At 43.5% G+C, this 15783-nt stretch overlaps 1 protein-coding gene across 1 annotated transcript in view; it reads right to left on the bottom strand.

Moving 5' to 3' along the window:
• Positions 1-424: 424 nt before the first annotated feature.
• Positions 425-15783, bottom strand: part of RIMKLA (ribosomal modification protein rimK like family member A) — a 33300-nt gene continuing 17941 nt past the window's right edge. The window contains exons 3-5 of the mRNA XM_043878165.1: positions 11039-11125; positions 5414-5617; positions 425-1123 (exon numbers count right to left, since the gene is read on the bottom strand). Coding sequence (XP_043734100.1) covers positions 633-1123; positions 5414-5617; positions 11039-11125 — 782 coding nt within the window. The 3' untranslated portion in view covers positions 425-632. The remainder of the gene's footprint in view (positions 1124-5413; positions 5618-11038; positions 11126-15783) is intronic.

The following is a 15783-nucleotide window of genomic DNA, read 5'->3' on the forward strand; positions in this document are numbered from 1 at the left end:
GTCAAAGGACACTCAATTTCACTTTCTACAAAGTGCTTCATTGAAGATGCTAATGAGGAAGCTCCCTTTGAAACACCATATCCTGAGTGTCAGAGAAATATGATCAAGACAGTGATTGATGGGTAGCAGAGACAGATTCTTTAACAGCAATGGGACTGTGTATTCTCTGAGCATCTCTCTCACACACACACAGGCACACACACACACTCTTAATGAAGAGCACACAACTGCAGTCACATTCCACTTCTTCTGTACATGTCTCTGTCGGGCAGTTGCTCTTTTGTACAGTATCTCCAGGAGCAGTTCCAGCTTAATGGGTTCCACAGCTAAAAGCCAAAGCACAGCACAGAGTCAGTGCCCCAAGTCAGCCGTAACATCCAAGTGCTGGCGGCAGACATCGGTCTCAAATCAATCAGTCGGGATGTTGTTCTCGGTGAGGGTTTTTATATTAGTGTTTCTAAAAACCACAAAGCTAGGCCATTTGCTTAAATCATCGTTAGAAAGAATGCTGAGTGCCCAGATGGGATTTCTAGTTTCTGTGCAAATGAAATCACACTAGTCCAGATTTTATTCGCTCAAAACTACTAGGGAAGCAGTAAGATTTGGTTTCAGTGCTGCCAAAAAGCAGGAATTCACTTAAGTTTTAATTCTGAAGCAATCCTGGTGTTAATGTTGTAGCTGGGGTCAGGCAGCATGGGGGCCGGGGCCCCCGCTGTGCTGGCTGAGGAAGCCCGGATCTCTCCCAGTTCAGGCTCACTCTCGCTGGAGGTAGACCCGCTGTTGATGGCATAGACGCTCTCCACGACTCCCTGAGCTGAAGCACAGCCATCTGGCTCTTTCTTCTCCCTGGGGCTAGACAAGCCTGGGAGGACGGCCATCTTCCCGGTCTGCCTGTTGGGCAGCAAAGACATGGTGTAGTCTGCAATGATCCCGCCCACATCTAAGTTGCATGCCTGGTCGAAGGCTAGGAAGCCCACGTTGGCATTTGCCTCACACACCACGAAGGAGCCATCGTCCATGATGAGAAGATCGATGCCACAGAAGTCCATGCCCAGGATGTTGGACACCTGGATAGCCAGCTGCTTGCCTTGCTCTGTCAGTGGGCACATAACACCCACACCACCTGTGGGAAAATCACAGTGGTGTAACGGTGACATTGTAACTGAGCCGGACCCTATGGGGGCTTCCCAGAACAGCCCCCCACCCACGTTCTCTGCCTGCCTTTTGAATGTAGAAAAACTTTAGTCAAAGAATAAATTTAATCAGAGAAGTGAGACCACGCTGAAAGAAAGGAAAACAGTCCAGCAAGACAAAATAGTAATACTTGAGCCATTAAACAAAGCAAGGACCTTTAGCTCTCCCTCAAGGACTATAGATAATATTCTGAGCCATGTCCTTTGAGCTGTTTGCAAATACTGAAACCCTCACCAGGTCAAAGAAGTTAACTGTATGCTGTCCACAAGCATGTAGACCCCAGACCAGTAGGAACCAGAAGGCTGATGATGCTGAGTCCCCATTATCTCATCACTGACCAATAAGAAGAATGTCCATGAGCTGATCATACCCAGCTCCTTGAACACTATGAGACTCCTCACTACCCCCTCCAGGGTGGAACACACAGTCCTGTGGGCATTAGCCCTCTGTGGCCCCCTTTGCCTGGCAAAGCAATAAAGCTATTTCTTTCTGTGCTATGCTATGCTTAGTTGTTCAGTTGAGTCTGACTCTTTCTGACTCTATGGACTGTAGCCCACCAGGCTCCTCTGTCCATAGCATGCGCCAGACAAGAATACTGGAGTGCGTTGCCATGCCTTCCTCCAGGGGATCTTCCCAACCCAGGATTGAACCCAGGCCTCCCACATTGCAGGTGGATTCTTTACCATCTGACCCACCAGGGAAAGTCCAAGAATACTGGAGCGCGTAGCCCATCCCTTTTCCAGGGGAACTTTCTGACCCAGGAATCAAGCCAGGGTCTCCTGCATTGCAGGCAGATCTTTACCAACTGAGTTACCTATAGAATTGCTTTCTACTTCTCCCAAAACTCTGTCTCTGAGATTTAATCCAGCCCCAGTGTACAGAGGCCAAATTTTGGCAACAATACCAGACACCAACTGATGAATCAAATGACCTTTCAAAGGAAGGGGGGTATGCTGGTGAGAGGTAGCGAAATGGGCATTTTTATTACTCACAAAAGGTCTGCGTGGAAATCAGGACACTCTTTGAGAAAGTGATATGAAAATAATACTCTTCTCTAGAGTTTAAAAAAATGTTTATATTCTCTGACCCAGTCAATCCACCACGAAGGAAATAATCTTATATAATAGGGAAAAAAGCTTTATGCACCAATATGCTGATGGCAGAGTTATTCAAAATGCTGGAAAATAAAAATGCTGGTACATAGTAATCATTCGATATTTGTTACTGAGTAAATAAAATACTATCATCTAAGTAGCTCACAACAGAAGAAAGGAGCATAGTTTACAACCATTACTAAAAATGATGGTGAGTTTGAGATCACATGGGAAAATATTAACACTTGAAAGGTATAAAGGCTGTGCAGTATGACCATAATTATGCCAAAAAAAAAAAAAAAAAAACAACCAAACCATTGTCAGAAACAACACCACCAAAATGTTAACATTGGTTGTCTCTAGATGGTGGGATTAATGATAAATATCTTTTTTTCATTTGACTGTGCCATATTTCCTAACTTTTCTACATTGAGGATGCATTAGAAGAAACAAAATTAACTTATTACTTTCTGAGAGAGGCTTGTGATACAAAAATCCCATACCAAGAGAGAGTCTGCTTACTCGTACTTGTTAAAAAGCTAAGACCTCTGATTTAATTGTCTCCCTTTAGTCTTCCTGCAAAGATAACACTTGGGACTTCCTTGGTGGTCCAGTAGGATAAGAATTCGCCTGCCAATTCAGGGGACATGGGTTAGATCCCTGGTCCAGGAAGATCTCACATGCCTCAGGGCAACTAAACCCTGTGCCCACAACTACTGAAGCCCGTTCTCTAGAGCCTGTACTCTGCAACAAGAGAAGCCACTGCAGCAAGAAGCCTGTGTACTGAGAGGAAGAGTAGCCCCCACTCACCACAACCAGACAAAGCCCCTGCAAAGCAACGAAGACCCAGCATAGCCAAAACAAATAAATCAAGTGGTTAAAAAAAAATGACAATTTAAAAACACAACACTTGTATTCTCATAAACTGATGACTTATACCTTAACTCTGCCTCTCCACCACTTATTACATTGCATGAGGAAAAGGTTATTAAGCAGCTTTAGAACAGTTTATTAAAAAAAAAAAAGCAATATGAATAAATTACAAAGTTGTGGTATTTTCCAGTTAAAGAATTAATTTTGTGAAGCAACTGAAAAAGACAAACTGTTAATACATAAGGTTTGATACTGTGGCAAGACATAGGAGTGTCATGAAAATTAAATGAGATAATATACTAGGTACAGTGTCAACCTTAGCCTAGCATTTGCTTCTATCACAGCACTTTAGTCACTGAACCTTACAACAATCTGTTTATACGTCTTCTTCTTTACTGGACTATGAGCTTCCTGAGGGTGAGGACTCTCATTAATCAATCCTTACATTATCGGCATCTACCCTGGAGCTCACTCTGGGAGACTGCTCAACCACACTCCAGCTGAAGGACTGGACTGGTGTTTCGGCCTCCTCATTAGTCACCAGACTTGATACACTCATCTGGCCATTTAGGAAATAACAACTGGGTATTTTTTCACATTGCCAACAAATTCCACTCATGACTGTAGTTGACAGTAGCTTTCTGTAATGAACATAAGAATTTCCATGCCCTTATGAAGAGAATGGGACCATCTCCATCCACCACAACAGAAAACAAGCCTTATCAACAGGTTAATGGGATGGGGTTATGCATTTGACCCAAATAAACTGCAGCTTTCTAATAACAACAAATACAGAAGAAAAACACAATTAAAGAAAAAAAAAAAAGAATGGAGAACAGTGTGGAGATTTCTTAAAAAACTGGAAATAGAACTGCCATATGACCCAGCAATCCCACTTCTGGGCATACACACTGAGGAAACCAGATCTGAAAGAGACACGTGCACCCCAATGTTCATCGCAGCACTGTTTATAATAGCCAGGACATGGAAGCAACCTAGATGCCCATCAGCAGACAAATGGATAAGGAAGCTGTGGTACATATACACCATGGAATATTACTCAGCCATTAAAAAGAATACATTTGAATCAGTTCTAATGAGATGGATGAAACTGGAGCCCATTATACAGAGTGAAGTAAGCCAGAAAGATAAAGAACATTACAGCATACTAACATATATATATGGAATTTAGAAAGATGGTAATGATAACCCTATACGCAAAACAGAAAAAGAGACACAGATATACAGAACAGACTTTTGGACTGTGGGAGAAGGCGAGGGTGGGATGTTTCGAGAGAACAGCATGTATATTATCTATAGTGAAACAGATCACCAGCCCAGGTGGGATGCATGAGACAAGTGCTCGGGCCTGGTGCACTGGGAAGACCCAGAGGAATCGGGTGGAGGGGGAGGTGGGAGGGGGGATCGGGATGGGGAACACATGTAACTCCATGGCTGATTCATATCAATGTATGACAAAACCCACTGCAATGTTGTGAAGTAATTAGCCTCCAACTAATAAAAATAAATGGAAAAAAAAAAAAATACAATTTCAATTATCAATGCAAGGTAAAAGCATATGCTCTGTCTCCTGCCATTACCTTGGTTTACTTCTCACTCTCTTTCCTTCTATTTTTTTGTTTTTGGCCATAACACATTGCTCTCAGGAGTTCCCAGACCAGGGATTGAACTCACGCCCTCAGCAGTGAAAACGCAGAGTCTGAACCACCGGAACCCCAATACCCTACTGCCTTAGTTTTAGACTCTCCTTACTTCGGCCTGAGCTGTTGCCAGTTTCCAAAATCAGCTCCCCTGCCTCCCTCCTATGCCTTCAATCCATCCTCTTTCCAGACATCAGTTTTTCTCAATCACCAGATCTCCTGTTGCTCCCTTGTTTAAAGGCAGTTCACATTGCAGTGTCCTGACGTTCCCTGGTTTGACCTCCATCACGGCCCTTATACCCACCTGTCCCCCACCTGGACTGCTTACTGCTAAGGGAAAGGGCTTGCTTCTAATTCCTCTCTGTGACCCTGGCACCTCGCAGAGGGTCTGACAGGACAGGAGGGATCAAGACACCCTGACTGGGTGCAAACATCCCGAGATGGTGAAGAACAGGGAAGCCTGGTGCGCTGCAATCCATGGGGTCACAAACAGGTGGACACGACTGAGCAACTGAACAACAAAACATCCTGCTGAAAAACCCCGGTGGCTTCCCCCGACCAACAGTCCCACTCTGAGCTTCGGTGCCTCACCGAGAGAGCAGTTGCTCTGCATCCGTCCATCTGTGGAGCAGCGAAGCATGGAGCCTATCACCTGGCCGCCGACCACCACCACCCGGATATCCTTTCCGTGGGACTCCTTCACGTACTTCTGGAACAGGTAGGGCACGTCGTGGCGGATCAGGTGGCAGATGTCTGAGAGGTGGTGTTTATCTCTTGCGAGAAAAACACCTTTTCCTTTAAGAAGAAAGACAAACAGCAAAAAGAGGAGTTAGACACGCCTCTGAGTACAGTCCTTGCCATCCCACCTCCCGGTCCAGAGTCAACCATTCTTTCCCAACCTGCCTCACTCTGGCCCCTTCAGCTTCTCTGAGTTGACTCTTGTGTCTTCTCAAATGGCCATCAAATTTTATTTTCCCTGGGTTTTACTCACCTCCCTCTCTGTTCACAATGTTTTTTTTTTCCCCAAAAAATGAAATAAAAATGTATTCCAGAAACACACAGAAGAGGCCAAAATAAAATCTTAAGAATCTAGTTAATTCGGGTCCAAAACTGGAGGATGCTGACAGTACATGTCTCACTCACTTTTGTTTAAATCCCCAAAACTTACACCATGTCAATCAATGTTTATGGAACATAATTAATTGAACATACTTTAGAGAAATTCCCAGTTGAGATGGAGACAGACCACAAAAGACAATGAGCCTGATATGGCATTAGGAGAGGTCAGTGCTGAATACTATGGGAGTTCAAGAAGTAGCCACTGCCAGATGTCCTGAACTTTCAAACATAAGAAATGTATTATTTGGCTATATCCATTTACTTCTAAAAGGAATGACCCATACTTCTATTGATATCTGGGGAAAGCATTCGTACTTGATTCCAAATTTTTTATTTTCTGCCTGAATCACTTACGTTTTGAGTTACTTGACATCTGCTTTTCCACTTGCACATTAGCTAACAGATCTGAGCAGGGGGGCCTGATGGATTTCCTCTACAAATCTGACATGAACATACTGTACCCTGAACCTTGTTAGCAAGTATGGAACAAAGAGATGGTCTTCCTAAGATCTGTTACTACCTTAAAAAGAGTGGGACATTTCTGAAGTCTCAAAAAAAAAAAAAGAGGGATGGGTATCAGTCCCCAGTGGCAAATAAGATAAAAAAGTAACCTCCAAAACATGGCTTGGTCATTGGACATTTGGCACCAGGAGATCTGGCATCTGGCAGCAGATGGCAGGGATTCAATGATAGGCACTGGGAGGATTTTCAGCAGAAATGGGGGCTAAAAACAGGTTCCTTGGTTCCTGGCACAGACGTTCCAATATGGGGCTTAGTCTGCAGTTAATTAAGGAGCTACAGTTTTAAAGCAAGGAGGGAAAAAACTAGGGTGGGGTGGGGGGAAGAGTACTAAGATTATTTAATCATCTACTGTGTGCCAAACACTCTGTATTTTTAAATTATATCCTTCATATTTCATGCTAGCTCTGTGAAGGCATTAGCACAACTATAGCTATTTTTGTTTGACAGAAAAGGAAAATTAGGGCCCACAAGATTAGTAACTTTCTCAAGGGCACATCTTGCATGATGAGTCCACTGCCTTCTTGAGATTTATTTCCATATACCAGGGTCTAACAACTGCTACAACTTTGTTCACTCCCTATCCACTGTTCCTCAGATGCTGTGTGTTACAACCAATCTGAAAATGAAATTAAGAACACCATTCCACTTACAATATATCAAAAGGAATACATGTAGCCAAACAGGTTCAAGACTTATTCACAGAAAACTACAAAACATTTTTGAAAGAAATTAAAGACTGAAATAAGTGGAAAGACATTTCACGTTCAAAAAAATGGAAGACAATATTGTTAAGATGGAAATACTCCTCAAATTGACCTACAGAGTCAATGTAATCCCCACCAAAACTCCAACTTCCTTTTACTGCAGAAATTGATATGCTGACCCTAAAATTTATATGTAAATTTATGGGACTCCAAATAGCCAACACAATCTTGAAAAAGAAGGACAAAGGTGGAGGACTTGAACTTCCCAATTTCAAAACTTTCTACTGGTGGCTCAGATGGTAAAAGAATCGGCCTGTAATGTGGGAGATCCGGGTTTGGTCCCTGGGTCAGGAAGATCCCCTGGAGAGGGAATGGCAACCCACTCCATTATTCTTGCCTGGAGAATCCCATGGATAGAGCAGCCTGGTGGGCTCCATACCATCCATGAGGTTGCAAAAAGTCAGACATGACTTCGTGACTAACACACACATGCACACACAACAGTGTGGCTTAAGGATAGACATATAGATCAATGAAGCAGAACTGAGAACCCAGAATAAACCCTCATTCAGATGGTCAATTTCGGATTTTTGACAAGAGTTCCAAGAGCATTCAGTGGAGAACCAACAGTCTCTTCAATAATAATACCGGGAAAACTGGATAGCCACAGGCAAACGAATGAAATTTGACTCCATCACACCATATACAAAAATTAATTCAAAATGGATCAAGCACTCCAAATGTAAGGGCTAAAACTGTAAAACTCTTAGAAAGAAAAACAGGTGTAAATCTGTATGACCCTGGATTAGGCAAGCACAAAATGACATCAAAAGCACAAGTAATCAAAAGAAAAAATTGAACTTCATCAAAATCAAAACCTTCTGTACATCAAAGGATGCTATCAAAAAAGTGAAAAGATGACCTACAGAGTAGGAAGAAATCATGCTCAAATTATGTATCTGATAAGAGTGTAGTAACCGCAATATAGAAAGAACTCTAAAAAATTTAATAAAAAGATCAGTAAACCAACTGAAAATGGGCAAAGAATTTGAAAAGTCATCTTTCCAAAGAAGATACCAAAATGGACAATAACATGAAAAGATGTTCAACATTAGTCATTAGGGAAATACAAATAAATCAAAATCATAGTAAGATACCACAAACACCCACTAGAATGGCTATAATAAAAACAAATTACACATTTAAAAGTTGCTAAGAGAGTAAATCTTAGAAGTTTTTATAACAAGGAAAAAAAATTCTGCACCTATGACAGATATTAACTTACTGTGATCATTTCACAGTGTATACAAATACTGACTCACTATGATGTACACCTGAAACTAATATAATGTTACACATCAATTATACCTCAATTTAAAAAAGATTTTAAAAATAAATCTGTAAAATAGACCTATACATTACTAATGCTTGGCAAAAATGCATTTTTGTTCTTTTTAGTTTGTGACTTGTTTTTATGGTGGAGCTATGGTGACCATTTACATCACTTGCCTAGGCCAATTAATATACCTAATATAAAAGTTTTATTTAGTATGTGGTGAAAATAGAACTCTCATACATTGCTGGTAGGGACATAAAATGGCATAACTGTTGTGGAACATCATTGTAGGGAAACACTGGTAGTTTCCCTAATGTTAAACACAAGAGTTACCATATGACCCTGCAATTCCATTCTTAGGTATATATATACTCAAGCAAAATGAAAACATATGTTCACACGTATGTGCACGAAAGTTCACATCAGCATTATTCATAATAGCCACAAAGTAAAACAACCCAAATGCCCATCAATGGATAACAGATAAACAAAATGTGGCATATCCATATAAAATACTATTGAGTCATAAAAAGGGATAAAAAACTGATCCATTCTACAAAATGGATGATCCTTACAAACATTACATTAAAAGAACCAGGCACAAAAGGCCACATATCGTATGGTTCCATTGACAGGAAACATCCAAAGGAGGCAAATCCATAGAGACAGAAAGCAGATTAGGTGTTGCCAGGGACCAGGGGAGGCACCACTGGGACTGACCTTTGACCAGCACAGGTTGCTTCCGGAGGTGATGGAAATATTGTGGAATTAGGTAGTGGGGGCTTCCCTGCTGGCTCAGACAGTAAAGAATCTGCCTGCAACGCAGGGGACCTGGGTTCGATCCCCTGGTCAGGAGATCCCCTGGAGAAGGAACTGGCTACCCACTCTGCTATTCTTGTCTGGAGAATTCCATGGACAGAGGAGGAGTCTACAGTCCATGGGGTTGCAAAGAATTGGGCATGACTGAGTGACTAACATTTACTTACACAATGGTTGTACTGAAGAGTAAAAATACTAAAATCCTCATTATTGTACAACATAAAATGGTACATTTTTTATGAATTATCTCTTAATTTTTAAAATATCTAAAAGTACTACATCTGCTATTTAGTTTATTTATTGTCTGTCTTACCCTTCTACAACGTGAGCCCCTTGAGGGCAGGAAGTTTTGTTCTGTTCCTTTCTGTGTCCCCCTGGCACTTTGAGGGCACTCAATAAATATCAGTTGAATTTTATTTCATGTATACTTCACCACAATAAAAAACTCGTTGAGACACTGCATTTCTGCACTGCATTATATCCGAACAGTATTCAGAGCCCCACCTCACCATCCCAACTCATTTCTCTTACTCCTCAATCCTTCCCCCAGGTTGCTTTGCCCACCCCGGCTTCTGCATGCTGCTTACCCAGTTCAAATTCCACATTCCAACTGAAGTCTCCTTTCCTTCCACTGAAGCCTTCCCTGCCTCATGGCAGAGCGGACCCCTCCCTCCGTGAGGCTGAAACAGGCGCAAGGACCTGCATGCCACAGTGCATCACCCTGCAATGCAACGTCTCTACCCTCTACACAGCGAAGACCAAGAGCAGGGTGTGTGTCAGGCTCATGGGAATTGCGCGTTCCGTGTCCACCCAGGGTACCTCCTGTCACTCCAGATGCCCTGAGCAGTAAAGGATGCCATCTGGGTATCATCAGGAGGTACCTGCTCACATACCACAGGGGAGGGGAACTGCTTTCAGCCGCACACATCCTCTCAACTACGGTGTCCTGAGCACTGTAGGAGGTCCTGGGGACAGAGACGGGCAGGACCAAGTTCCCACCTCTGAGCAGCTGCAGTCAAAAAGGGGAAAAGGCACAGAAATCTATACCTGTCGTAAAGTGTAGTACTATGCTGGAGGCAAGGATGAAGTGCTTCGGAAACACAAAGGGAAGAGTGATTAACTTTGGAAGAGAGGGAAGGAGACCAGGGTTGTGGAGGGAGAAGAAATGATGTGAAGCTGGCTTTAATGCACAGGCAGAAGCTCACTGGAGCAGAGGAAGGCAGGGTTCCCAGAAAAGGGAAGAGAACAAAGATTTTTTAAGAGAGCAGGAGACACAGTCTGGTCTAGAATGGATTATGGAGTGTTCAGGGGGCCAGAGAAGGCTGCCAAGGAAGGTGGACACTGTTCCTCCAGGGTGAGGAATAGGAACTGTGTCTAACAGGCAACACAAGCTCTTGGGAAGGTTGTTCAGCAAAGGGGTGACAAGAAGAGATCTTTGCTCCAGAGAAACTGCTTCCACAAAGACAAGAGGATGCACTGGCAGTGGAGCTCGGGAAACCAGTCAGAACCAAGTCAGGAGTCTACTGCGCGAGTCTAGGGAACGGCCGGCGAGGGTGTGGACACAGCTAGAACAGTGGGGATAGAGCTAAGGACTACACCACAAGCTCCGCCAGGGGGCGCTCCGTCTCTCCGAGCAGCGCTCCTGCAGCTCCGGGGCGAGGGTCTCGGCCAGGCAGAGCTGCCGCCCAATCAGAAGCCGGGGCAGAGGGCACTGACCCCGGTGTCCCCGCGTGCTCTTCACCACCACCGGGTAGCCCAGCGGCTCGGCTTCATCGATCATCTTTGAAAAGTCTTCATGTCCACCTGCCAAGAAAAGCAAAAGTCAGGGAAGGTGAGGGTGATTGTTGCGGGGCTCTGTGGGAATTCTTTAGAGGCCTCGCGTCTCTCTGATTAAGGCAATTTGAACCCATTCCATCCGACAGACTATGCATTTTGTATCTGTCATCCAAAAGGTGGGAGCAGAGAGATATGGTAAGCGGCATTATCATGGGCTTCTACGTGGCAGAGGCTTCACAAGCTCCAGTCCATGTCATCGTCATGACAAGCCCACGGGCAGGGCAGGGATTTTTTTCCCCTTATCATGGCTGGGGTAGGCAGATCTCTAAGAAGGCCCCCGAGATTCCTACCTGCTGGTGTAGGTGCCCTGTATAACCCCCCTCCTAAGTGCAGGAGGGGCCAGTGACTATGCTGGGACAGCATTCCTGTGATCAGGCTAATAATCAGTTGACTCGAATTAATTAAAAGGGAGATATTCTTGGTGGGCCCTGTCCTAATCAGGGGAGCCCTGTAAAAGAAGGTGAAGCAGCAGAGAAACCCTCCTGCTGGCCTTAGGGGAGTGAACTGCCATGGTGGAGGGAAGTCCATGTGACAGGGCCAGGCGGGCGCCTCTAGGAGCTGACAATGGCCCTAAGTTAACAGGCAGCGGACAGCGGGACCTCAGTCCTACAGCTATGAGGAACTGAATGTCAACCAGTGAGCCTGGAAGACCCCAGACTTCAGCCTAGTGAGACCTGAGTATAGCACCTGGCTATGCCATAGCTAGACTTCAGACCTTCCGAAACTGGGAGTTGGTAAACGGGTGTTTTCTAAGCTGCTTTCAGTAGATTGTTCTACAGAGGTAGAAAACCATTATCTAAAGAAACCAAGTCTGGGATTTGTCTCATCCAAGGTTAAGGCATGACTGAATTGGCTCCACTATACACTTTTAAGCCTTCATTTAAAACCTATGAATATTAATATGTATTAAAATCCTTCTAAATTGTTTTATAAGCTTCCTTGATTTCCTACACCTTTGCATCTTTGTTGTTGTTTAGTTGCTAACTTTTGTCTGACTTTTGCAACCCCATGGACTGTAGCCCACCAGGCTCCTCTGTCCATGGTATTTCCCAGGCAAGAATACTGGAGTGGGTTGGCATTTCCTTCTCCAGGGGATCTTCCCTACCCAGGAATCAAACCCACGGCTTCTGCATTACAGGCAGATTCTTTACCACTGAGCCACCAGGGAAGCCCTTTTGTATCTTTAAAGGACCATTATTCTTCCTACCACAGGTGTTACAGTTCATCAATTTTTTTGCAAAGTAAAATACTCTGAAATACTAATAAGACCTGTCACCAAAGTGCTAATGATTTTTAAAAATGTAAAGCAGCATACAGAGGCAATGCAGGTAAACAGGGGCATCATCACAGTGAAAACATTTTATAAGAAGAGAACTCCTACCTTCCTGATACTCACTGATAAAGGTAACTCCTCCCTAACCGTCCTTTTGTCCTTCCCTAGAATACAATGCAAGGAAGGCCCTTTATTTATTTATTTATGGCTGCATGTTATGTGGAATCTTAGTTCCCCAACCAGGGACGGACCTGCACCCCTTGCATTGGAAGTATGGAATCTTAATCACTGGAGTGCCAGGGAAGTCCCAAGAAGGAGTTTTCTTATCTGAGGCCATCCCTGCATCTGGGCCATACACCCCTTTCCCTCTCACCTCCTCAGGGATTTTGCAACATTAAGTGTCCTCCCTCTGCTGTATCTTCAACCTCTCACTTCAGAATGGCAGCTGCATTTAAAACATGCTCAGTTGTCTCCCATCTTAAACAAACAAAACCCGTTCCTTGACCCTGAATCATCCCTTAATTACAACCTTGAAGAAAGTAGGGAAAACCACTAGACCATTCAGGTATGACCTAAATCAAATCCCTTACGATTATACAGTGGAAGTGAGAAACAGATTTAAGGGACTAGATCTGATAGAGAGTGCCTGATGAACTATGGACAGAGGTTCATGACACTGTACAGGAGACAGGGATCAAGACCATCCCCAAGAAAAAGAAATGCAAAAAAGCAAAATGGCTGTCTGAGGAGGCCTTACAAATAGCTGTGAAAAGAAGAGAAGCCAAAAGCAAAGGAGAAAAGGAAAGATATTCCCATCTGAATGCAGAGTTCCAAACAACAGCAAGGAGAGATAAGAAAGACTTCCTCAGTGATCAATGCAAAGAAATAGAGGAAAACAACAGAATGGGAAAGACTAGAGATCTCTTCAAGAAAATCAGAGATACCAAGGGACTATTTCACGCAAAGATAGGCTCAATAGGACAGAAATGGTATGGACCTAACAGAAGCAGAAGATATTAAGAAGAGGTGGCAAGAATACACAGAACAACTGTACAAAAAAGATCTTCACGACCCAGATAATCACGATGGTGTGATCACTCACCTAGAGCCAGACATTCTGGAATGCAAAGTCAAGTGGGCCTTAGAAAGCATCACTACGAACAAAGCTAGTGGAAATGATGGAATTCCAGTTGAGCTATTTCAGACGAGATGGGGCGCATTCAGGGTGGTATGGCCGTAGACAGTTGAGCTATTTCAAATCCTAAAAGATGATGCTATGAAAGTGCTGCACTCAATATGCCAGCAAATTTGGAAAACTCAGCAGTGGCCACGGGACTGGAAAAGGTCAGCTTTCATTCCAATCTCTAAGAAAGGCAATGCCAAAGCATGTTCAAACTACCGCACAATTGCACTCATCTCACATGCTAGTAAAGTAATGCTCAAAATTCTCCAAGTCAGGCTTCAGCAATACATGAACTGTGAACTTCCAGATATTCAAGCTGGTTTTAGAAAAGGCAGAGGAACCGGAGATCAAATTGCCAACATCCACAGGATCATCGAAAAAGCAAGAGAGTTCCAGAAAAACATCTATTTCTGCTTTATTGACTGCCAAAGCCTTTGACTGTGTGGATCACAATAAACTGGAAAATTCTGAAAGAGATGGGAATACCAAACCACCTGACCTGCCTCTTGAGAAATCTTTATGCAGGTCAGAAACAACAGTTAGAACTGGGCATGGAACAACAGACTGGTTCCAAATAGGAAAAGGAGTACGTCAAGGCTGTATATTGTTATCCTGCTTATTTAACTTCTATGCAGGGTACTTCACGTGAAATGCTGGGCTGGATGAAGCAAGAGATGGAATTAAGATTGCTGGGAGAAATATCAATAACCTCAGATATGCAGATGACACCACCCTTATGGCAGAAAGTGAAGAAGAACTAAAGAGCCTCTTGATGAAAGTGAAGGAGGAGAGTGAAAATGTTGGCTTAAAGCTCAACATTCAGAAAATTTAAGATCATGTCATCCGGTCTCATCACTTCATGGCAAACAGATGGGGAAACAGTGGAAACAGTGAGAGACTATTTTTGGGGGCTCCAAAATCATTGCAGATGGTGACTGCAGTGAAATTAAAAGATGCTTACTCTTTGGAAGGAAAGTTATGACCAGCCTAGACAGCACATTAAAAAGCAGAGACATTACTTTGCCAACAAAGTTCCATCTGGTCAAGGCTATGGTTTCTCCAGTAGTCATGTATGGATGTGAGAGTTGAACTATAAAGAAAGCTGAGTGCAAAAGAATTGATGCTTTTGAACTGTGGTGTTGGAGAAGACTCTTGAGAGTCCCTTGGACTGCAAGGAGATCCAACCAGTCCATCCTGAAGGAGATAAATCCTGGGTGTTCATTGTAAGGATTGATGCTGAAGCTGAAACTCCCGTACTTTGGCCACCTCATGCGAAGAGTTGACTCATTGGAGAAGACCCTGATGCTGGGAGGGATTGGGGGCAGGAGGAGAAGGGGACGACAGAGGATGAGATGGCTGGATGGCATCACCGACTCGAAGGACATGAGTTTGAGTAGACTCTGGGAGTTGGTGATGGACAGGGAGGCCTGGCGTGCTGCGATTCATGGGGTTGCAAAGAGTCGGACACAACTGAGCGACTGAACTGAACTGAAAGGATTCTCTCTCAAACTCTCTTTTATTAGTTATTATTTTATTATGGTAAAATAGACATAACAAAATTTACCATTTAACCATTTCACGCAGCTCAGGCCTCTCTTCATTCTGCATGTTCTCCCTGAGTAATCTCCATTCTTGTGATTTCATTGGACATAATTGAAGTTTCCACATCTACTTCCATAGTCTACATCTTTCTCAGGAGCTCCAGATTCATTTATCTGCTGCTTACTGAATACTTTTACTTGCATATACTATAGACACCTCAAACAGAATGTGTCCTAAACTCAAATAATCTCTGCCAATAATGCCTTGCCCTACCCACCAGTCTGTTTCTCCTCTTCCCTGGAACACTCATTGAGTGTTTGCTTTCACATCTGGTGGCCCAAGCAGAAACCAGAGTCACTCTTGATTCCTCTCCACCCTCCTAACACCCAATCAATCATCAGGTCCTCATATCTGTCTCCTTTTTAAATCTTGAATCTGTTCACTTCATTCCTACTCTAACCACCTTAGTTTCGACCATCATTGCTCACCTGCATCATTTATAAAGCCTACCACTCTATATGGCTTCCCTGATAGCTCAGTTGGTGAAGAATCCGCTTGCAATGCAGGAGACCTCAGTTCGATTGCTGGATCAGGAAGATCCCCTGGAGAAAGGAAAAGCTACCCACT

This window comes from Cervus elaphus, chromosome 20 (assembly GCF_910594005.1).
Source record: "Cervus elaphus chromosome 20, mCerEla1.1, whole genome shotgun sequence".
In the NCBI taxonomy this organism is placed as follows: Eukaryota; Metazoa; Chordata; class Mammalia; order Artiodactyla; family Cervidae; genus Cervus; species Cervus elaphus.